General features: G+C 41.7%; 2 protein-coding genes across 11 annotated transcripts in view; both read left to right on the plus strand.

Annotated features, from left to right (window-relative positions):
• Positions 1 to 12,918, plus strand: part of LOC119558349 (pneumococcal serine-rich repeat protein) — a 30,524-nt gene extending 17,606 nt beyond the window's left edge. For 4 of the 9 annotated variants that reach the window (XM_037871838.1, XM_037871839.1, XM_037871846.1 and 1 more), the window contains 14 exons: positions 48 to 155; positions 209 to 349; positions 414 to 566; positions 1,022 to 1,152; positions 1,245 to 1,328; positions 1,999 to 2,152; positions 2,222 to 2,622; positions 3,248 to 3,589; positions 3,934 to 4,153; positions 5,324 to 5,530; positions 6,246 to 7,591; positions 7,652 to 8,298; positions 9,885 to 10,234; positions 10,787 to 12,918. In XM_037871838.1, coding sequence (XP_037727766.1) covers positions 48 to 155; positions 209 to 349; positions 414 to 566; positions 1,022 to 1,152; positions 1,245 to 1,328; positions 1,999 to 2,152; positions 2,222 to 2,622; positions 3,248 to 3,589; positions 3,934 to 4,153; positions 5,324 to 5,530; positions 6,246 to 7,591; positions 7,652 to 8,298; positions 9,885 to 10,234; positions 10,787 to 11,683 — 5,181 coding nt within the window. In that variant the 3' untranslated portion in view covers positions 11,684 to 12,918. The remainder of the gene's footprint in view (positions 1 to 47; positions 156 to 208; positions 350 to 413; positions 567 to 1,021; positions 1,153 to 1,244; positions 1,329 to 1,998; positions 2,153 to 2,221; positions 2,623 to 3,247; positions 3,590 to 3,933; positions 4,154 to 5,323; positions 5,531 to 6,245; positions 7,592 to 7,651; positions 8,299 to 9,884; positions 10,235 to 10,786) is intronic. The other 5 variants (XM_037871840.1, XM_037871843.1, XM_037871842.1 and 2 more) reach the window with 4 other exon arrangements.
• A 4,095-nt stretch (positions 12,919 to 17,013) lies between these two features.
• LOC119557943 (WSCD family member CG9164) lies at positions 17,014 to 23,841 on the plus strand. Of its 2 annotated transcripts, none has more exons than XM_037870963.1 (5): positions 17,014 to 17,484; positions 20,069 to 20,221; positions 21,519 to 21,645; positions 21,698 to 22,066; positions 22,909 to 23,841. In XM_037870963.1, the coding sequence occupies exons 2-5, from the start codon at positions 20,087 to 20,089 to the stop codon at positions 23,229 to 23,231; spliced, it is 954 nt and encodes a 317-aa protein (XP_037726891.1). In that variant the 5' UTR covers positions 17,014 to 17,484; positions 20,069 to 20,086; the 3' UTR covers positions 23,232 to 23,841. The 2 variants fall into 2 exon arrangements, with proteins under 2 accessions (XP_037726891.1, XP_037726890.1); XM_037870962.1 differs by lacking the exon at positions 17,014 to 17,484 and adding an exon at positions 18,624 to 18,904 and having other exon boundaries at positions 22,909 to 23,231.
• Positions 23,842 to 24,095: the final 254 nt, after the last annotated feature.

A 24,095-nucleotide genomic window follows, 5' to 3' on the forward strand; every position in this document is an offset into this window, starting at 1 on the left:
ATACATTATTATTATTTCTGTATACTTTGTGTTCTATTTTCGGATAGCAATCTGTGCCCACGTTCTGGCTCGTCTGCGATTCGATGACAGATGTTGTATTTATCTTAGATATAATAGTTCAATTACGCACAGGCTATCTGGAGCAGGGCCTAATGGTGAGTACTGAATGTGGGATTACCCGGACTAGTGCTTATTTCCAATCTCTTAGGTATACGATGACAGGAAGCTGGCCTGCCACTATGTTCACTCGCGCGACTTTATCTTCGATATGATAGCGCTGATACCATTGGATCTGCTGCAGCTCAAGATGGGCACACATCCGCTCTTGCGTTTTACGCGCTTTTTTAAAGTCAGTATTTAGCGATTTGAGGTTATAAATGTGGGTCTTAATTTGACGGCCTTTGCCCTTGCAGGTTTATCGATCTGTGAGATTTTATTACATCGTAGAAAGTAGAACAGTTTGGCCAAATTTATGGCGCGTTGTTAACCTAATTCATATCCTGTTAATACTGGCACACTGGTTCGGTTGTTTCTATTTTTTACTCTCCGAGGCGGAGGGTTTTCAGGTGATAAAAAATATTTTAACTTATGCAAATATATTTTTTAAAGTATAAAGTAAAGAATTACAAAAACCCTTTCCTTAAAAAATAAATATTTTTAAATATTATTTAACATTTTAGAAGGATATATTTTTAAAGATATATGTACTTTTTATACTTACGCAAATTAGCTCAATTTTATGTTAAACTCATTTTATAATTTTGTTAAAAAGATACAACCTTAGAGATTAATTTCGTACAACTTTAAAGAAATAATATATAAATGCTACATAAATTGCACGGGTATCGAAATCTCTAATAAAGGTGCTCCAAAGTATGCCACAATATTTATAATACAGAAGTTAGATGAACTCATTTACGGCATCCTTTTAGACACCCTTTAAAATGATTTTAAAACTCTAGTGCTTTCTATAAGTTCTAAAATCTAAAAATGTACTGATATATCCCCCTTGGGTCCACAGGGCGATTGGGTCTATCCGTATCGACCCGGGGACTATGCCACCCTGACGCGCAAGTATCTGGGCAGCCTGTACTGGTCGACCCTGACACTGACGACCATTGGGGACCTGCCCACGCCCGAGACGAATGCAGAGTGAGTACGAATGAATATATGTGAATACATATTCATTTATATTTAAAATCTGGGGGCTCTGCTCTTGTCTTTAATCACCACTTACCAATCAGACCGAACTTTTCGGTGGACGGCCCGCGATCAATTCCGAGGCGAGGCATTAAATCGCGCCTGCTTCAATTCGGCTCTAGCTATGGGTACGATCATTACTTAAGTCTACCTAACTATGCATCTAAGCAAGACCAATCAAATTCAGCGAATATCATGCAACTTGTTTGGGGGCTGTCCACCGATTCGCCTGCCTTGGTGTTCTACTTTCTATAATTCTCAATCAATTCTATGTTGCATTCTGCCCCCAAAAAGCGTTTGGCATCAAAGTTTTCGAAAGCGTGCGACAGCCTAGAACAGTTTCATTGATATTTGTGTACTTGCCAAAAGAAAATTTAAAAAATTTCAATTCCAAGTTATTTAACTCATTATGAGCTTTCGAAAACTTTGATTGAGCTTGCAAAAAGTGGTTTGAATAGAGAAAAAGAGTGGTTCACTATAAGTACATTCAAGCAATATGGGCTCTACAATAATCAGTTTTAACATATAAATATAATTTAAAATCCGTTTGGAATTCTAAAAGAGTTTTTAGTGTGATTTTAAGTTTTTAATAAAGATAAATAATATTTTTTGCCGAATAAAATATATATCTAACCAAATTTGGGGAATGGAAAACATTTCAAAAATCCGATAATATATCTTAACTGTTTGAGGAAAAAGCCTCTCTAATTGAATTGAACCACCCTCTTTCTCCATGACACTTGGTTCGATTTTGTGCCCTGCTAATTGATTGCCACACCCTGAATTGCTCCCTTGCAGATATATTTTTACGATCGTTAGCTATTTGATTGGTGTTTTTATCTTCGCCACCATTGTGGGCCAAGTGGGCAATGTGATAACGAACCGAAATGCGAATCGCCTGGAGTTCGAGCGCCTGCTGGATGGGGCCAAGACGTATATGCGGCACCACAAGGTGAGTACGTCGACGAGGACGAGGTCAAGTGTCCTGTCAATTGGCCAACCCATAACCGTATCCTTGCAGGTGCCCGGGGGGATGAAGCGTCGCGTGCTGCGGTGGTACGACTACAGTTGGTCCCGCGGAAGGATACAGGGTGGCGGTGACATCAATACCGCCTTGGGCCTCCTGCCCGACAAGCTGAAAACCGAATTGGCCTTACATGTCAACCTCAGCGTGCTGAAGAAGGTGACCATTTTCCAAGAGTGCCAGCCCGAGTTCCTCCACGATCTCGTGCTCAAGATGAAGGCCTACATCTTCACGCCGGGCGACTCCATCTGCCGAAAGGGCGAGGTGGCCCGCGAGATGTTCATCATCGCCGATGGCATCCTGGAGGTCCTCAGCGAGACGGGCAAGGTCCTCACCACCATGAAGGCTGGCGATTTTTTTGGCGAAATCGGCATCCTCAATCTGGACGGGCTGAACAAGTGAGTGCATATTTACATGACCCACTGTCTTAAAAGATATTGTTTAAGATACAAATTCAAGATTTTCTGTTTACCTTATTAATTTTTATAATTTTATTTATTTATTATTTATAATATTTTCTACAAAAATAGCAAATAAAAACTGATTTTTTATATGTTTTGTTTAGTTTAATATATTTTGTAATATCATCATTCATTCACTTTACATTGCAAATAAATAACTGATTTTTAGATTTTTCTCCTCACAGAATCAATATTTCATATTGATTTGATCTCACAGAAAGCATCTAATGAATTTAAATCGCTTGTTTTGGTGTCGATGAGTATGGAATAATTTATTTTACTAGGGCACTTTGATGATAGATAGTTAAAATCTATTAAAACAACTTTAGCTTTTTTAAATATAGGCTTTGGAACTGAACACAAAGCGTTACATTTATGTTGATTGTAGATAGTTTATTATGTTATGATTTTTGTTATCTTAACATATGGCACTTTTTTTGTTAAAATCTGTGTTCGCTGAAATGTGCGTTACAAGAAATACTTATTTTGTATCCTAAATCACCTGAATATATATGTGTTCTGATTTGTAGGACTAATTTGCATACATTTTTCCCTCTTACAGACGCACGGCGGATGTGCGGTCCGTGGGCTATTCTGAGCTTTTCTCCCTGTCCCGCGAGGATGTCCTGGCGGCCATGAAGGACTATCCCGATGCCCAGGAGATCCTGCAGACCCTGGGTCGCAAGCGGCTGATGGAGGTGCGCTGCGTGAACAAGAAGTACGCCAAGGCCCAGAGCGACAAGGAGGCGGCGGCCTATGCGGCGGCCCATCCGCACCACCACCCAGCCCACCACCAGGGTCAGGTGCACCAGAGCGACAGCAGCGAGAACAGTGCCTCCAAGAAGATCGTCGACAAGCTGAAGCACGACGTCAAGGGCTTCCGGAATGTGCTCAAGAAGTCCAGGTGGGCATCCGACAAAAACAAAACTGATCAGAGCACTCAAATGGGTTTGAAAATAAGTAACCATACCAACATTGCACAAAAAGTATTACTCTGAAATGAGAGTAAATTTCGTTATAAAGTTATACAACGTTATAAAAAGTTAAATGTAAAATCCCTCTTAAATTTACCAAGGTGTCTAAGAATATATAATTCGAAAGACCGTGTTCTTTGTTTATAGCATACTTTTAAGCACCTTTAGAAGTTACTTCAACCCCCTAGTGACCATTTAACCTTGACTTATTCAGCTTCACTTAAAGTTTCTATTGAAATGTGCTGACAAAGAAATGCGCTTTATTTTCCACCAGGACCTCGCGGAAAAGCGATGAATCCCTAGAGATGCAACCCCTGCACAACACCTCGCCCCGTGGCAGTAAGATCCTGTTGAAGCGAATGTCGCGGGTGAGATCGGACGAAAAGGATGCGGACAGTGCCGAGGCCAAGGACGAGTTGCACGACAAGACGCCCAGCCCCATTGGGGCGGGGCTGCCGCTGCTGCAGCGCCTCCGGCTGCTCAAAGAGAAGCAGGTGAGTTGGCCAGATGCGAAGCCATCCCATAACCGCATCACCCAACTGCGGCAGAAGCCACATAGCCACAGAAACAGTCACAACCACAGAGTCACCAGAAACCACGCAGCTCTTTTGGTTATTCCTTTGGTTTTCTCACCCACTTTCACCCACTTTCAACCACTTCACCTCTGCTCGACTTTTGTTTCCACACACACACCATCCAGAGCCACACCCACATTGCGCCCGCATTCCACCCACATTCCACCCACATTTCACCCACAAGGCTTTAAATGGTTTTTCGCCACAAGCAGTCAAATAAAAACAGAGCATTGAATGAAGAGCTTGACAAATGGAAAAACAAACCGACACGCCCACAAAAACACAAACAGCCTAATGGAAAACAGTGTGAAGCCTGTTGTATCTGAGATACTGATTTCTTATAGTCAACATTCACCCACCCACACTTGCATACATATGTGTACATTGTTTCGATTCCATATTGTAATGCAGTTTGTACAAGTTGTTAGTGCACCTTCAGATCCACCCAGAATAAATGTGGTAGTTCCAAAGATCTTCATCATTGCAATTGAGCACGTTACGCAATTAAAGCTTTAGCTGGCTGTGGAAAGCAAATCAATAAAAAACAAAAGAAGGCAGGAAAATCTGTTTTCCAATTTATAATACATTTTCTTTTCACCCCTATTAGAGAAGAAAATATGTGACCAATGACATCTATGGTTTGAAATACTTTATTATATGTAATCGTTTCCGAATTATGTACATACCCATTGGCAACTAAAAATCTGTTAAATATTTTTAGGGAAAGATATACCATAGAAGGGCCTTAAAGTTGCCTGTTCTGTAATTGTAACCTACTTGAGCTTATCTAGACGCTTTCAATAGTCCCCTGCTTCCGCTTAGAAAACAAAAATATATTCCTAACTTTTGATTTACAAATGGTACGCACATTCAGTGAGATACGAACTGAGTAACAGGAAAATAAACAGAATACAGAGAATACTATCGCTGACATTGCCCACTTAAATCATGATTTATTTTGCATTTATCGTTTTACTTTGGTTTGGCTTCCGAAATGATTAACGCCCGTTCCTGAAATTCGTGTTGTATGTAATTATCCCCAGCTCCTAAACAGTAGTTTTGTATGTGTCTTTATGTGTCTTGCACTAGGATCGCGAAGAGCGAGCTGTTAAGTCCACACCACCACAGAAATCTCCACCTCACTCACATGTAACGTGTACGTTATCGCCGCAGGAATCGATCCAGGAGGAGCCCGAACGCGAGTTCAGCGAAGGCTTTCCCCTGATCCAGCGACTGCAGCAGTTGAAAATTAAGAACGAGCCGCAGGCAAACGCTGCCGAACCCGGCGTCGTCATGGTAAAGCAAAAAAACATAAGCAAAATCCAATAAAAATGAATGTCCAGACATAGGAATCGAGACCCAGAGATCTAGATCTCCTGAACACAAGCAGATCTTTAACTTTCCACACACCTTTTTTGATATAATGTTTACTATACAAAGTTAGTTTAAACGGAGCATTACAAATTAACCTCCTGTCAACTTTAATGTGAGATCTTGAGAAACCCTTTAGCAGATCTCAAACTCTTCACACCCCCCAATTGAGAAATACCTTTCTAAAAACTCACCTGACGTTTCGCAAACAAATAGTTAGTTTAGCCTGGTGTTAAAAATTATCCTCCCGTCAACTTAAATATAACTATTATACCAGCTTTGGCCTAGTTTTTAATAAGCCATATTAAGTTCATATTATATTTTAACCACATAGTTTAGAACTTTTTAGTTTTAGACATACAAACATGAAAAATAACAGATATATTTTGTTAAACTCTGGATTGAAATATCTCTGAGGTTAATTTTATCTGATTAAACAGCTTCACGACTGATTTCCCATTCTTCAGTTAACAGAAATATAAGTAAGGATATATTTCGCTCAGTAAATATTAGCAAATCTCAAGGGTTAACAGGAGTATGAGAAAAGTACTCATCATTCATTGATCTTTGATCTTCTATTAACGGACCCCAACCATCTTTCTTTTTCTAAACTTGCACCTAACCCGATGAATCCACCCAGGTCAACACGCCGCCCAATATCAGCAGCAAGATAGATTCGCATTTTGGGGCCAGCCAGGGAGTTGGATCGGTTCCGGGACTAAATGGTGGAGGCATCTCGGCGCCGGGACAATCGCTGACGGTGGCCCAGATCAAGCCCATCATGAAGGTGTCGTTCAAGCAGAAGATCCAGCAGTTGCAGGGCGGCGGAGCAGCCAGCAGCTCCCCAGGGCCGAGTACCGGAGCCATTGCCAAGAAGGAGCCGCCCAAGTCACTGGCCCTGGTGGCCAAGCATGCCACATCCGACGATCCGGTGGCCACAGCTGGAGTGGGATTGGGAGCTGGCTCTGGCATAGCCACCATATCGAAAAGGGTGGTCAAACCCGCCCACAGGATGGCCACGCCACTGCAGTCCGACACGGACACTGATGGCACGCCCATCAAGCCGTGGTCCAAGCTGAAACTGGCCACCCTGATGTCCTCCAGCTACACAAGCTTGACCAATTGCTCGCCCGATGATCTGGCCTCGCCGCTGAAGAACTACTCGCTGAGCAACATACCCCAGCAGATGGAGACGCATACGCGACCACGCCACCACAGCGCCAGGAGCAGTTCAAGATCACCACGCCACGGGCATGGACATGGGCATCATCACCATCACCATCATCAGGGGCAGTCACTGGGTCAGGGGCCAAGCTCCACCAGCACAACGGGCTCGTCGCCTGGCCAAGTGAACCAGTTGGCCAGCAGTGCTGCCAAGAGGGATTGCCTGCGTCTCCAGAAGCCGGAGCAGCATCTGCCCGACGGCGAACTGACCGAACTGGGCGGCAATGGTCGCAGGAAGCTCTACCAGAGCGTCTTCGATCTCTCCCCGGAATATTGCGGTCTGCCGTTCGTCAAGCGCCTGAAGATCCTCAACGAGCGCCAGAAGTTGGCCGAACTGGAGAGGGCCCTCCAGACCCGCAGCTTCAGCCTGGACTGCTCCAAATCCGGGCCGGATAGCAAGGTGCCCATCTCGGAGTCGTTGTATCGCTGCTACAGCGACACCTCCGGCATCTATTCGCAGTTCCTCAGCACTTACGAGTCGACCACCAGCTCCACCTCGATATCCACCAATACTTCCGCTTCCGCATCGGCATCCGCCTCCGCATCCGCATCCGCTTCGGATAGCAACTCCCGCCAGTTGCAGTATGTACCCCTGCCATTAAGTCCCGAATCCAATGAGACAATGGAGCGTCGCAAGCTGAAGAGTATACTCAAGAAGCTCCAGATGGGCGGTGGTCAGGAGGAGGAGGCGGGTTCAAAGGTCAACGCCAGTGGCACCACCAAAAAGGGCCAGGGTTTGCCGGCGGAGCCGACCTTGGAAGGGTACGTGGCTAGGCACAGTAAGCTCTTGAAGAGTGTAACCTTCCATTCCACTCTTTCCAGCCCGCCCGCCAGTGCCAAGGAGGAGTTGGAATCTCCCTTCGGCGGTGCTGCGGCGATCGGTTCGGTTAATAATAAAAATAATGGTTGCGGTACGGGTAACGGTAACGGTACGGGTACAAGCACGGCTACGATTAACGATAATAGTGCCAATGCGAGCAATTCGATATCGCGTCCGAACAACAGTGCGTATGCGTCGTGTCCTCCACCGGCGGTGGCATTTCCGTTTCCGGTGCCGGTGCCGGTCACAGTTCCGATTGCCCCTGCATCCGGTGCAGTTCCACTTCCGCTGGGATCGGAGGCGGCGAATGTCTGGTCGCCGACGTTGACGTTGGTAACGCCCACGAATTCGCCGCAGGAGAGCTTCGCGTTTCCCGCCCAGCTTCAAAGGGAGGGGGAGTTGGGCGGCCACGGAAACGGAAACGGGCGCGGGCTCGTTGGTGGCGTTGGCAGCGCCTCAGCGGTTGGAGCCTCGGCATCCGCGTCCGCATCCGCATCCACATCCGCCTCGTATGTCGTCGAGTGCTCATCGTCGTCGAATCAGATCCTCCATGCCCAGTCCACCACTGATTTGAATTTGAATTTGCAGCTCAGGCAGAACACGACCAGTGCGACCATGGGCGGAACGGGTCCAGGGCCCCGGCTCGAAGGTAAATATATCGGCTTCAGATCGAGTTCATGTATAGTAACCAGATCGAGAGCAAAAACCACAAACCGAACCAGAACAAGAGCAATGCCATGCAACGCTTGACACCACCCAGAAGTTATTCTGTTCAAAAAACACACACTACCACTATGTAACTCTATCTCTCTCTCTCTCTATTTGAACATCTTTCTATAAACACTCACACATTTGCGCATGTATGCGAGTCACACATACTCGAACAATACGAAATTTCGCTTTGTCATGCTTTCTCTAACACTCCTTCGACCTATTCGTCTAACCACCGCTTTGATCTCAACCTAACCAAACTCTTTGCATGATTGAAATGCTTACATAAACTGTTAAAATACCTAGAAACCTATACACTTTGTAATATTAAATTTACCTTTGATGCAGGACTCTTTAACGAAATATACAACTTTTAATATTACTATTTTGGCATTGCATTTCAAAAACTTTTTATCTCATATGCCCATGATCTATAGATATTCTACTATTGATAGTCTTTTAAAATTTGTGAAAGTCTTTTCTTTTCGCCTTATTTAAAAATCTTTACATTTATTTCTAATACCAAATGTTTAACTGCTATATATTCCTATAACATCTTGAAAACTTTTATACTCAAAGTCATATTCCCGTAAAACCTAAACACATGAAAAACTTTTACTTTTTCTTTGAAAGGGTCTTTAAAATATATCGTTTAGAGTCTTTGGTAATTCTCCCACAGAGTTATTTCCTTGAACCTGCCTTTTTAACCCGCACCTTTTCAAGGTTTTTCCAAGTATCAAAAAAAGCTCAAGTCCACAAAAGTAAATAATGGTAATCTTTGTTAAAAACACGGAATGTGCGTAGATCGGAGAAGTTTTTCAGCTGATGTGCGGAAGTACAGTCACGCACGCTTTGGGAACAAAATGGAATGAAACAGCCGCCATGATGGATGCTTAAGTCCCTTTGAGCATGTAACTAAACCAGCACAGAACACACAGCAACACTTTGCCTATGCTTTTGTACATTTATAAAAAATGAACCCACAAAGAATACGATCGTCTGTATATATACGATTACGATAAAGAGACCTGAGCTGAGCTTTTGACGGAGCCGGTACAACACTTGTATGGTAATGGTAATGGTAATGGGAATGAGAATGCGTGGCGTTTGTAAATAATTGTCGACGATGTACGTATGTATTAATGCCAATGCAAATGATAATTTTAATATTGCTGATCCCTACTTTGTCTGTCCTTTCGTAAATACTGAAACTAAACTTCCGTCACCCAAAATCTATACATCTGCATTGGTATTTAGAGCTTCGTTCCTCGGAGTCAACTGTACTTGATAGTTAAAGCTGACACGTAACTGAATCAGAGTACTAAAATAAGTATGTAGTGCTAAAAACGCTTTAACACCCACAGCCTGATTTGATGTAGTTAAACTCTGGAAAATACTGTTGAATGTCCTGTCACCCAAAATGCAAAAACTCACCTTCGCCAGACACAAAGTACCCTTCTCTATATTTCCGTCCATATTCACTGTTCCACGTACTCACAACGATGTATGATCTTGCACTTAAAGGCTTCCCGGAGGCTCAGGACTACTTCAATCAAATCCTGAGCGGCATCAATCACGTAATCAAGACGCACATGAACGAGATGCACTCCAAGTTCGAGACGCAGTTCTCCAGCATGGCGGGCGAGGTGCGACGCCGCGACGCAATCATTGCCCAGCTGCAGCTCAAGCTGCGCTCCATAGAGGCCAAGTCCTCTGGCCCAGTGGCATCCACATCCGCATCCTCTTCCGCCTTGGTTCTGCCACTCAGCAGGCGACATAAGCGCGAGAAGATGTCCCAGTTGTCTGTGGACGACGATGAACCGCCCGAGGAGGACAACAGTAGTTCGGGATCTTCAGCGGAGCTTCTATTTATGGTGAGCTAGGGTTAATAATATCATTAAACTGCGAATTTTGTGTATCCTTGAACTTTTTCTAAGAGCAAACAGAAAATTTATAGTAATGCAACGTTTACATTGTAAGCAATAGGTTTCACATATAATGAGATATAGATAGTAGGTGCAGAGGTGCTTATCGAGGGACCCTTTACCTTATAGTTAATGTACTCATCAGAGTAGATAGGGACAGTAGGAAATACTTTCACCTGATTTCCTACCTAAAAAAGGAAATGCCAATAAAGTAGGTAGGGACAATTGGATGGAAAATACTTATAGTACCTTACATGTAATATACTCAACAAAGTAGATAGGAACAGTAGGAAAGCGTCGCAGCTGAATAAAAATGCTTACGCTTACAGTAAAAATAGAAAATTGGAAATTGGAAAATTTTAAAATCCATCAAAGCCCTATTGCTTCCATTCCTTTTTGCCCAGCCTACTTTTAAAACCCATTGTAAGTCTTCTAAAAACTCTAGTTTGCTTTTCTTATTACTTAGACTTTTTACTAATCCTGTTCCTTGCCTTTTTTTAGCGCGGTGATTCCCTGGACACGGTCTTCACCTCATCGCCGCCCATCCAGGGCGGCAGGCGCAGCATATCGCCAGGTCCAAGTCGTCATCATGCGGCCTCGGCGAACGCCCTGAACTGTCCGAGTAGCTACTACGGAGGACCCGGCTCCCTGAGCTCCCGCCACGCCCAAAGCCATCCCAGCTTCTACTCCGGCCAGGGCAATGGACGCAGTGGCCGCAGCAGTGGCTATCGCGAGTGGAGCGGCGGAGCGGACAGCCTGGGCAGCGGGAGCGGATCGAGCAGTGCCGTCATGGTGGCGGATGTTACGGGCAATCTGGCCCGATTGTCGGACAGCGTGATCCTGGACATTGGCGAGAGCTCCAGCTCGAGCTCCTCTTCCAGCAAGATCAACATAGCCGATGTGGATGACGACGAGGAGGAGGAAGAGGATCCAGCGGCGCGGCATCCTCGAGAGGAAGAGGACGTGGACGACGACGGCGGTGGTGGTGGAGGCGGCAGATCGGCAAGCCACAATGACTGGGAGGTGCGAATGCTGGCCGCCGAAATGGAGCGACAGGAGCGCAAGCGGGGTCACTCCCTCTCCGACAATCTGGGTGAGCTGAAGCACTGCAGCACGTTCCTGCGGCGACGCCGGAAATTCAGCGACACGGAGACGGAGTTCAGCGAGACGGACATGGAGGAGCAGCTGGCCAGGTCGGGCAGCGGCTCCATGGACCCAAGTGGCTCGACAGTGGCGTCTGGCTCCGGGGCCGGTGGATCCACATCCACATCCGCGGGACATCCGAGTGGCAGCCAGCGACCCCGGGCATCCAGCTTGGATCAGTTCAACCTGCGCTACGGCATCGGGCGCGGAATCTTTAAAGCAATGAGCATCGACCGTGATAAAGACAAGCTTTGAGAACTATAATCACGACCAAATCTAAATCTAAGCCCAACCAGATCCCGATCCCCATCCCAATCGCAGCCAGAAGCAAGTTAAACCGCAGACAACCAATAAGCAATGGAATTTGGACAGTATTACCATGGTACAAGAACTAGGTATATGATATGATATATGATATACAAAACTAAGGATATGTGAGGACATATAGATCTATATTCTATATATGTTTAGCCCTAACGAAACCCCCCAGCAAAAAATCGATATATATATACAGATATACACAAACAAAGTAAAACCCGAATGAGATATATATATATATATATATATATATATACATAAAACAAACGTAGACTTAACGGAAACAACTAATACTAAAAACCAAGAAACAACACACAAATAGCCAGAGAGTGTTCCCAGCCCTGTTCCAATTATGATTGTTTTCGCTTTCGTACATTGCGTTCTTGTCCCAATCATTATCCCTATTGAATGCCCATGCGAAGATTAATAATTTTTAACCAGAGGTTATCTTAGGCAGCTTGAGGGTTTTTTGTCCTTAAGAAAATTTTTTACTTTGCGGATAACTTTGTGAGTTTTTGAAAAACAACTTAAAATTCGTAGCTTAATTATTGTTATTAATTTTATTTTCCAATTTAAAGTATTTATTTACATTAATTCGTCCTAATAAAATGTATTGCCCTTCGGTAAAAGTCATGAGTGTGTGAATAACTATTTGGCAAAGTTATTGAATTAAATATTAAAATAATGTTTTCCGCTAGTTGTTTCAACTGTTAGATTTTTCTATAATGTTAGTAATGTTCCTTGTTCCGATTAAATATTGCAACGGAAATGAATCTGCCGATTTTAACAGCCTTTAGCATATTTTTTTGAAATTTTTATAAAATTTGTGTGACTCCATAAAAGAGTTTTTGTGTGTGTGTGTGCCAGAAACAAGATCGAGAGAAGATAATTCCCACATTAAACCGTCCTAATAAAACGTCCATGCCACGATGTGCATGTTTGTTCATTTTGTGTGTATCTGTATCTGAAACTGCAAACCAAATCTGCATTTGTTTATCTGTATCCGCATCCCAATCATCACGATCTGAACCCAAATTGGAATATTGGTCAGTTGCTCGTTTAGTTCGTGGACGACGGGGTCCTGGGTCTCTCTACAGATGTATATACCTCTTATTGTTAGAGAATATGGAACATATATATACATATATATTTTAAGTACGTACATATATACACAGAAATATACATAGTTATATATCTATATATGAGCTAGTGTAATGAAAACCGAAAGCTTTAATAACTTATATAGAAAACTATTTAAGAAACATTTTAAATACTAATCGATTCGGACAAATGTTTTGAAATAGAACAGGCCAACCCAATTCATAAACAAACAAACAAAGAAGTACACCAAACACATACACAAGGCATACACCTGCATACGAATATCTAAATATAGAGCCTATAATATGCATAGATTAGCGATTTACTTGTTGAACCCCTCAGTTCGAGCTGTTAAGCCTATCTAAGCGTTAGTCGAACCTATCGAAAACTTAGACTAGCCCCCTCGACCCTTCAAGCCCCAAAGCCCCAAAGTCCCTGCATCCATTCGGTTTCGTTCACCTGATCTCACGCTTGCCCTCTGACCTCCTCCTCCCAATCTTCCACTAACTAGAGACACTATCTCGCTATAAGAAGAGCAACTCTAGCACTTAAGTAGATTAGTGCAGTTCAAGATCTATTTCGAAACCGAATCGAGTCTATCGCACCGCCCCCGATATAAAGAAAATGTATCTCAAGACTACATATGTAGGCAAGGAACACGACTGTTGATTGTTGCTGATTTTTAATTTGATTTATCGTTGCTCTGAACTAATCCCTTAACTAAAGACAGTTACTAGCCAGGCCCTAGGCGCACTCACTAATCAGACGTCAGAGTCCGTAGAGAAAAGTTAGACACCCAACTCTAGAGTTTCGTAGTTTTAACTAGCCCCAAAAAGGGTGCTAGGCTTTACTCTACTCAAGCCACTTACTATCGCTCTGGCTATCTTGGCTATCGATAACTATCGTACTGTACTAAGCGCACTAAAACACACACACAAGAGACACAAACACATACAAAGTGAGGAAAGCTGAGGAAGTTATGCCCAATGATACTATATCTATCCAAGAAAATGTTTCTCAGGTGGGGAAACATACAAATTTGCGATGAGTTTAACTAGAAATCAATCCTTACCGTTGGTTATCCTTAAAAACATGGATAAGTATCTATTGTTATTTAAAGGCATCTCCGTTTCAAGGGAAAAACTTTTTTTCATCGATGTGAAACTTTGATTTAATTTAATTTTATTTTAATTACATCCTAAAAGGAAAGCAATTTGTATGACTTCACATAACGATTGTAAATGGCTTTTAGTTTTCTTTTATTTTTTTCCTTTAAGGTATACTTAAAATTGGTACGCTCTTTATTATATATGTATGTTGCTATGAGGATACCTTTCAAACCTTTGCATTTTTTCCCCAAAAGTAAATATATTTTTCTAAAAGCATTTTCGAATATTTCTAAAGCATTGATGAAACATCGCTTTTCCCCTTTAAATCAAATTTCTCCACCAACCAGTCCACGTGCACAGCAAGATACAAAATCTGAAATTCAAGGAACCAGGAATTCTCAAGAAATTCTCAAACTACGAACATAAAATTACAGAAAATGAAACAACTTAAATGGGCCACAGCCAGCTAAGCAGTCCAACAAAATGTAACAAGACAAACTACAAGCACAACACTTATGTAATTCAAAACACATCCAGAAAAATGGAGCAGAAGTAACTCTATAAGATTTTGATTTAGTCGTTTATTGGGTACCCTTGTTGAAGAGGCCAAGTTTGAAAGCCAAGGAAAACCATTTAAATTGAATTACATACGCCAGGGACCACAAAATGTTTTTTTGTCTCTTTTTTATGAAAAATAAAAAAAAAACATGTAAACACAAGAGGAAAACCTAGAAAGTTTAATGATAATAATGCCGTAACAAGAAAGTGTTATTGACCAGGAGGTAGCCGTCATATAATCATCGATCAATGTACCCCTTAGCCAATTCACCCATTATGTAGGCCCCACTCCCGATCCCCGATATATGTAATATGAACCCATGTATGTCTAACTGATTTCTTGCGTACCACTCACTCTCGGTTCAATTGTTGTCAGCCAACGAAAAACTCTGTGAGTCAATTATGTATATTGATCATTGTTTTAATTGATTGTTTTTAAACGAGATGCGATGAACCGATGACCGATTTTGACCTACTCTGTATTGTACTATATTGCATTGAATACCATACCGCGGATTGTTGTCGTTGTTGATTTTAAATTTTAAATTGCTCGTCCTTAAGTTACCGATATTTTTGTACATTAGTTTAAGGTAGCGCATAATGAGTCCCACGAGTCTAGAGTAACTTCCTATATAAATGTATAAATACATATATTTTTTTTCTCCTAATTGCTAATTTCGCAATGTTGACCGAATACTAAACAGAATGTACTTATAGAGAAATTATACGCAAAAGATAAGTTAAACTAAACTAAATGAAAACTAAAGCCCAAGCAAACAAAGAAATTAGCACATGTTAAAGAAGCGCAAATAAAAGTGAAATACCTAAGAAGAATACGACAACAAACTTGCCTTCGGTTGCGAGTTACTTTGTAGTGTGCCAAATCTACATCATATCAACTTTTACTCACCACAAGGTATGATGTTGCTGCAAATTAATACGAACACTAAATGAAACCAAGATGACAAACCGATGCAAGTTAAGTAAGACCCCGTGCAAGCAAGGTGAAATAAGAAAGAAAAATCGAAGCAAACAAAACTTATTTGAATAAAAGAAAAAATGAAATAGAATGTATTTTGTTTGGGTGGTTTTATATATAGGAAGGAGGTCTGGAGGTTGAGACACTTTTATGGTATCCCTACAATTAACTTAAACAATAGTGTTGTATCCCATTAGAATGCACAATCTGTTGACTTTTAAATGCAAATGAAACAGTAATTTGTATTGTTTCGGAAAAACTAAGACAAAAGTGCGGGAAATGGTTGCTTGAAAAACGGATCTGTCGGTTGGGACACTTTGAATTGTCAATAAAAACTTACCTTAAAAAAGTTTAGCATCTTTAAAAAAAATGTTCATACTTTATAAATTTTAGTTAATTATAAATTTGTTTCTCCTCCTTTTTTTTTCGTAAATTTAAAGAAATTTACTTTGACAAAAGCGTCCCCTGGCGGCTGTTCAACGTACACGTCGAAAGTGTACCAACTTACAGGAAATGTAAGCTTTTGCTTAAAAACCAATAGCTTTGTTTCTGACCATTAAATTTAAAAAATATATTTTTAACTGTCTCAAGTTAGGGACCTTTTCAACCCACAGACAATATAGCTTTTCAGAGATAGAAGAAAGTCATGTTACTTCACGTCTTAGCCAGATTTCCTTAGGTAATATTATTCTAAGCAGTTGCGGACTTAGAATCTGGTTGTGAGGGGATATACAAAAACTGTGTTGAGTATGAATTAAAAATTTGGAATTAAATACATATTACCTATACATTTAAACCCGAGTGGGTGTGATCCACGCATGATTCTAAGTTAACTTGCCTAAAACGTTGTAAATTTGTTACCCGTCTTAAGTTTGCTTCAGCAAGGTGCCCCGCCCAATCTAAAGCCCACAAGCGCCCATACGCCCACATATTTGAAGATTTTGTAAAAGTATAAATTCAATTTTATTTTGATTATTAATATCTATCGCCATGCCATTGCTCAAATCGGACTATCTATTAAAAGGTTATAAGCAAATAAAGAATTCGACGCTAGGTGGCGCCGTTGCGTGGTGTGCAATTGTGAACAGTCGCTTTGCTGCATATGTATCTCCATCTCCCTCGCAATCCCCTTAGCTGAGTAAAGGGTATTTGATAGTCGATGGCATCGACTATAGTTTTAATAAGATAAACCTAGCTTCCCTATAAAATCGGCTTGCTTTTTGGCGCTTTGGGGGAGTTTTAATCCACAAAAGGTTTAGCAGGAAGTTCTAGGGGCGATGGCCACCTATGGGGCGTTCGGAGAAGCTCTATATATAGAGCTGACCTATAGAGGAGATCGGCGCCTGCGCACAGGGCGTGGAAAGCGCCAAACAGGCAGCCCAGCTGATGGGGAAAGGGGTTGCTGGCGGAGCTTACGGCTGCGGTGGTGGCAACGCCGTCGAAAAGCTCTCCGTTCATCCCCCGACAAGCGATGCTGATGTTGCCGCAGCTGCTGCTGTGGATTCCACTCGGGGGCACTCAGATATTCAGAAATTCTCGGACACGCAGCACACAAATCGCTCCGCATTTTCATAGCGAGCGGCAAAAAAACGACTGCGCCCCAAAACATTGCGCATACGACGTGTGGGCCGTTGCGAGTGGCACAAATAAATAGTTCACATTTGCTTTTTTTTTGCTGCCGTTTTGTTTGTTTGGCCCTGTTGGCTGGCCATTGTTGTTGCTGCCGGATTTTGTTTGTTTTTTATTCTGTGATTTTTTCACGTTGCCAGTGCCAGTGGCAGAGTGTGTGTGTGTTTTTGGTTCTGGTGGCTTCAAAAGCGAATCGCCGCGAATGGGAGTCCTGCGAGTCGTGTGAGTCCTGCGACTCCCCTCCATTCATCAGCAGCTCCGAGGATTGCGTACTTTTCGGTTGACATGTAGCTGGGATTCTGGGCGTGTGTCGGTGGTTGTGTAGGGCGGGAATCGGAGGCCAGGATCCGGAATCGGTATCGGTAAGTCCCAACATTCCAACATTGAAGCCCCAAATTATTTGTTTACATTGAAGAGTGCGAAATAAATGGGAACGATGGGGGGAAAATATGCGGAAAGAACCAACAGCGCTATTCGCATTCGTTTCGGCGAACCTATTGTTTATTTGATCTCATGCCTCATGCCCACCGACTGCCCCTCGATGTGCTTATTACTGATTATTCTGCACATTTGTTTGACTCTGGTCTCGCAATCAAAATGCATATTTATGGGGGCGGCAAAAGGGGGGGCGTGAGCTCCCCTTTTTGGGGGAAGGGGTGCTTGGGAACCCCCAAGCATTATGTAAACCGGTGGGCTGGGACCGCGTTTCACCTGCGATGCCATCAGCTATTCTGCTGTTCTGCGCTAATGTGCGTTGCTTTTGTCTGATTTATGCCGCAAAACAATCAAATTATTGCCAGCCCTCGGCCTCGGCCAACCCCTTTGGACCGCCGCAAGGCCCCACACATCTTGCGGTGCCCATTTTTTACGAAATTTCTCTTTTCCCTTTTGCGGCTGCCGAGCCATTTCATTATATAGTCGCTTGCATGCACTGAGAAAAATATAAGCAGCCTAAGAAACTCTACACAGAGAAAAGTAACAAGGGTTTTGGATGTACAAATATCAAAGACATCTTTTACTTACAGTTTTAAAAATGTTTTCGCTTTGTTTTGCTCTGTTTTCAGTGTTATGCAGTTGTATAAATATAAAAATATCTATAAATGGAAATATATGTAATTTAAATATATATAAATATTAATATGTACAAATATAAATATATCTAAATATAAATATTTATTAACATAAAGATATATAAATATAAATATATAAATATTAATATAAAGCTGAGCTTATATTCCAATTGTTTTGAAAAGATTGCTTACATTATTTTGCTTTAAAATAAATAGGCTGATCAAATTTATATCTCTTTTTAAAATTTAAACAGTTTTCAAATTTTGTCTTATCTATAGCAAGCAAATTTTACTCAGTGTACCTTCAGCTTTCCTATTTTTCATGCCGCTCTCCTTTATCCGGCTTGGATTTCGTTTTGTTTGCGTCTTGTTTCGGCGATGAACTAGTTTTTGGGCCACCACCATTCAGCACCGCCGTCGTGGATGGAATGGGTGGTTCAAGAAGTTCCGGGGTGCTCTAGTGTTCGGTGGTGCTCCGCGTTTCTTCCGGGGGTGGAGTGCCGTATCTTATATCATCATCCAGTGGCTTTTCCGCCGGGATCCAGTGGGGTTTTCGGGCCGGGCCAAAGTGTATCGGTGTCCCAAGGCTCAGGATACCAATTCGGATTCGGATTCCTTAGGCCAAGGACGAGGACCCTTCGATCGCCCCTCGCCGCCTCTGCCCAGCTGTTGCATAAATTTTCGCATTTAGCTGCTTGTCTTCCGCATGTGTGTGCGTATGGGCCGTGCATGTGTGTGTGATGGGGTGTCCTTTTGCGGATTTCGTGAGCGTTTTATGCAGCTCAAGGAATTCCGTTGAAGGCATGACAAGGCTTTTATTCTCCGCTTCTCTTACCCCCCGCGATGCCCTTCTTTCGAGGGGTATTAAAGGCCTTATTAAGAAGTGTTCTCCAGGATAAGTCCTTTCATATCTGAACAGGTCTAGATTATCTTTTATCGTTGGCTGAAAGATTTTCCTTTTAAAAGCCGCTGCATTTAACTGTAATGAAGATCCTGAGATATATATATAATAATCTCTTGGGTACAATTATCCAGAAAAAGTTAAGTTTATAGTTTCTGCATTTCTACACTTGCCAAAATACTAAAATATATAAGTATCTACCTATTAGACATTAAACCAATTATTTATTTTAATATTGAATAGTGTTTTGTTTAGGCAAATTAGCGTACAAATGGGAAAAATATTTTATTTTTATTTCTAAAATGAATTATTACCCCAAACTCAGTTATTATGTTTATCAATATGCTAAAATTAGTTCCCACGCTTACTTGGGGTAGTAAAAACCGCCCACTTTTCATCCTCTAATGGTTTTGGGCTGTGCAATTATGGCCAATCAGTCACCGGATACCTTTATCAACATGAAAGACAAGTTATCAATCATTTGAGCACCCCGAATATTAAGTAAGAGTATGCTTTTTTCGTGTTTCCAGGCGAAAAGGAGGCAGGCCTCATTCCGCCTTCATTTTTTCTCAACTTTCATTTGCAACCCAAACTCAAGAGCGCCCCATTTCCGCTGTTGTCGCCGACTAGCGGACTGTCGGATAGTCGAGTTGTCGGGTTGTCGGGGCTACCAAGTCGGGGGCCAAAATGGGCTCATTTGGGCCAAGTTAGCCAAGTGAGAGTTCTCGAAATTGGAATATGGCCTCTGCTCCGCTGCTCCTTTTGGTCTCTGCCCATTTGTTTCGTTGTCATAACAAAATCAACAAAATATTAACCAAAATTGATTCCGCTTTTGTCTTTCGATCAGAAGGATTGGTTACAGAAAATTGGTTACATTAATGCGAACATGTTCATTTGAATTATTTTTACATAAACGAGCACGGCTCGAGAGCAGAATGCCACCGCAGCCAATAAATCCGATAATCTCGCTTTCAGTAATGCAAAGACGGCGATATGGCACTACAAGGCTGGCGCTTTTTCGGTGTCTCGGCAACCATCATCATCTACATAGGCGGCGTCCTGTTCCTATCCATGAACAACATACCAGGCTCGCATCCCAAGAGACCGCGCATCGAACGCTTCGCCGAGGTGAGTCACGAATTTTCAATTTTACGCTAGGGCAGCACAAGAGTGAAGTGGCAAGTGGCATGTGGCATGTGGCATGTGGCGTCTGACATTTGGCATTCCAAGGAGAATATACGAAAAAAGTATCGTAAAATCTATAGTATGCAGGTGTCCTTAAAAGTACTAGCATTTTGCTATTAAAGTTTATCGTTGATCGTAATAGCTTTCCACAGATTCGTTAGCCTTACTATGACCATTAAAATGAATCGTTTAGCAACCATGTAGAATCAAAACTTTAGGATGACTAACGTCATAAAATTGTGGCTTTTAACAGACTTACATTGATTACTTAAAGTTTAAAATACCTTCAATTTAATTAAAATCAATTTTAATAAGCTCAAAGAAGTTTTTTTTCCGGCGGATGCGTAAAAAAATAAAGACATAGTTCGAGGAAAAAAAGTAGGATCTAGTACTGTGCTAGAAAATTTAATATAAAACGTTTTAGGAGAGGCAGAGAGTTAGATTTTTAGATAATAGGACAAAGAACATAATACTCTGAAAGGTTCATGCAAGTCATATTTAGATCTACAATAATTTAAAATTAGGGAAATGTAATTTCTTCTCAATCTGCATGGAACAAAAAAATTTAGCTGGCTAACCAAGTCGGGACTATCAGTTTCGCCTCGAGTAAGGTTATAAAGAAACACTGTTCCAAGCATCGCCCAGCGGTTGACTAGGGAGGGTAAGTAAATTAGGAGTAATCTACTAGAACAAGAAGGTAAAATTAGGTTTGCATCCCAGCTTAGGCGCCTTTAAGCAAATAGAAAAAATTTCTTCTGTACAGATTCGATATGATCAACATGAATTCTGTAATGGGGACTCTAGACAGGTGATCCATACTCAAGTATCGGGCGGACAAACGAAATAAAAAGGGTCTTAGTTATCAAATTCCTTTGACCACCTTTAAAAGGACCTCACAAAGGACGAAATATGATTAGCAAGCTTTAGTCCTGGATCAAAAAACACCAAGATCGTTTACTAGGCTTACATATATTACCAAAAATTACAAATTGATATAAATAATATACCTACTATTTTTAAATACCTTTCAAATGTGTTTACTAATAGCAACCAACGAAGTAAATTCCATTAAAAAGGTTATTAAAATACTTGTGTTCTGCAAGTAAAAGAGTTTTTAAATCAGTTCTAACGCCGAATACATACGTATACCTTAAAATATTTTAATTTCCTAGATATTTAAGTTATTTATATAAAATAAAACACCCTTGGACTAAACCATTTATCCTTTTGCAATCCGCAGTTCACCAGCTTTCATAGTCCTCGGTTTCCGATGCCCAGCCGCAAGATGACAATACGCTGGTGTCGCGACCTAAAGTACATAAATCGCGATCTTCCAATCTCCGCGGACTACAAGGCTGACTTCTACAGTATGTATGAGAGTTAGATAGCCCAACCTTTTGACCCATTTTGAACCCTTAGCGGCCCTGCCCAGCGATGTCAGCGCCGCCCTGCAATCCTTGCCGGCTCTGACGGCCCTGGCGAGTTTTCCGGGCAGCGGAAACACCTGGCTGCGCTATCTCCTCCAGCAGTCCACCGGCATCCTTACGGGCAGCATCTACAAGGACTACGGCCTGCTGAAGACCGGCTTTCCGGCGGAGAACGTCTGCAACAGCTCAGTATTACTGGTGAAGACCCACGAGTGGGGCAGCAAGGCGTGGGCCCCCTTCTCGAAAGCAATACTCCTCGTCCGCGATCCGGAGAAGGCCATCATCGCCGAGTTCAATCGCCAAAGTGGCGGTCACATTGGGTTCGCCTCGCCGGATCGCTACAAGCGCACCAAGGGAAAATGTACGTTCCACTTGCATACATTACTGGCATGGGGTCACTAACTAATTAAGTCTAATTATGACAATTAGAATTGTAATCTGTTAGGCCAGTTCTCTCACTAGTCTTAGTACCTAATATTAACTTCGTTATGTTTTGTCGATCTGAGATAATCTTAGGTTACGACAATTTATTGCATGATCATGGGATTTTCCTTAATTAGTTTAGTATATTTTCCATGCACTTCAAAATATATTGATTTCTAATATAATAATAACAAATCATAAAAATAATTCTAAATTTGAGAAAAATATTTAAAAATCTAAATTACCATGTTATATTTCCAATTATGAGATTGTTTTGGTCAATATCGGTTGGAAGTTCTCATTTCACCTTGTTTTTTTTAATGTAGTATTCCAAGTTGTTCATTCCATAGTTGATTCAAAGATCAAAACTTTACCTTTTCGTAGCCAAATTAATAATAATAATATCTTCAAACCTATTTATAGCCTCTCTAGGTTATTAAGTTTTATTAAAAATGCCAAATCATTATGTTATACATCAAATCGATTGGCATATAAGTTTGGATTTTTTGTTAGCCTGCTTATAATATTTGTAATGACATTAAGATACTTTCTTAACTTTCGACTAACTACTAACTACTAACAGTTTTGGCAACTTATAGCGTATCTAGATATAAATTCGAAAAAGGCTATGCCTTTTTGAAATAAATCCAGTTAGTTAGTCGACACTTGAGCAAGTGTCATATGAACCTATTGAGCTTTGGAGGGTTTTCATATTTCCCTCTAGATTAATCGAACTGTGAGTTATTAAAATATTTAATTGCTTTTATTATCTCATTACAGACTGGCAGCAGTTCGTGAGCAACAAGCTCAAGGGCTGGGAGGTGATGAACCTCAGCTGGGCGCGCAACTTCACGGGCGACATCAAGGTGGTCTTCTACGACGACCTGGTCCACCACACGGAGCGGGAGCTGCGCTCGATCCTGGAGTTCCTGCAGTTTCCGGTCAACGAGCAGCTGATGCGGTGCGCCATCATGCGGAAGGAGGGCATCTTCCGGCGGAAGAAGCGGCAGCTGTCCTTCGATCCGTACACGGAGTCCATGAGGGCGGAGGTCCAGAACCGTCGGCGCATCGTCTACGGATTGCTGGGACGCCAGGAGCCGTAGGGTACACATCCTATGTATAAGAAAACTGGGCAACGAGAAGGGAAATCGAATTCGTACCACCTAAAATACAAAGAAACCGAACAGAGATCACAATTGCAACAACGATGCACAAGGTAAACGGAATTGCAATCGAGAAATACCCCAGCTCATCACGATTTGTAGGACCATAGATCTCACTGGGAGTCTGCAATAGGTAGTAATGCCCAAATGAATAGACCCGATTTTCCCCCCCAGACCGGATTCCCAATCGTTTGCTGCTCGCTTTGGCGCATTAGTTCAAATTTTTTTTGTTTACACATTTATGATATATTTATTATATATACGCATACAATTAGGTTGATATATGTTTGTACGTATTTGGTATAGGCTGTACAACAAGGTATTATGATTCCTGAACGAATTTATGAAATTCATTATAGGCCATGTTGTGCTTCATCGCTCACCCAACTCAACTCAACTCAACTCATCCGCAACTTATCCTTTGGCCACGTTGAGCTACCATATTAGATGATCCTTGTAAAAAGTTTTATACACGACTCTACAATTACTTGTGAAATATTAACAATGGAACGTATTAGATAATTGTACAAAAACGAAAACCAAAAATAAAAACAAATCGAAAGAGAAACAATTTAAAAACTGAATTATTATGTTCGTTTTGCTATTGGATTGGATGTTGAACGTGCTTTTAGGATTGGGCTTTTGGCAGGTCCTAAAAGCCCTCGCCCTTTTCAGAGCTTTTGAGAAAAGTCAAATGAACTTGAGAACCAAAACTTAATATTGGACAAATGTTTGCTTTTACGGGCTTTCAGGATTTTCTATAAGCTTTAAAGCTTCAAATGTATTTTTGAAAAACATTTTGAT

Source organism: Drosophila subpulchrella, chromosome X, assembly GCF_014743375.2.
Source record: "Drosophila subpulchrella strain 33 F10 #4 breed RU33 chromosome X, RU_Dsub_v1.1 Primary Assembly, whole genome shotgun sequence".
NCBI lineage: Eukaryota > Metazoa > Arthropoda > Insecta > Diptera > Drosophilidae > Drosophila > Drosophila subpulchrella.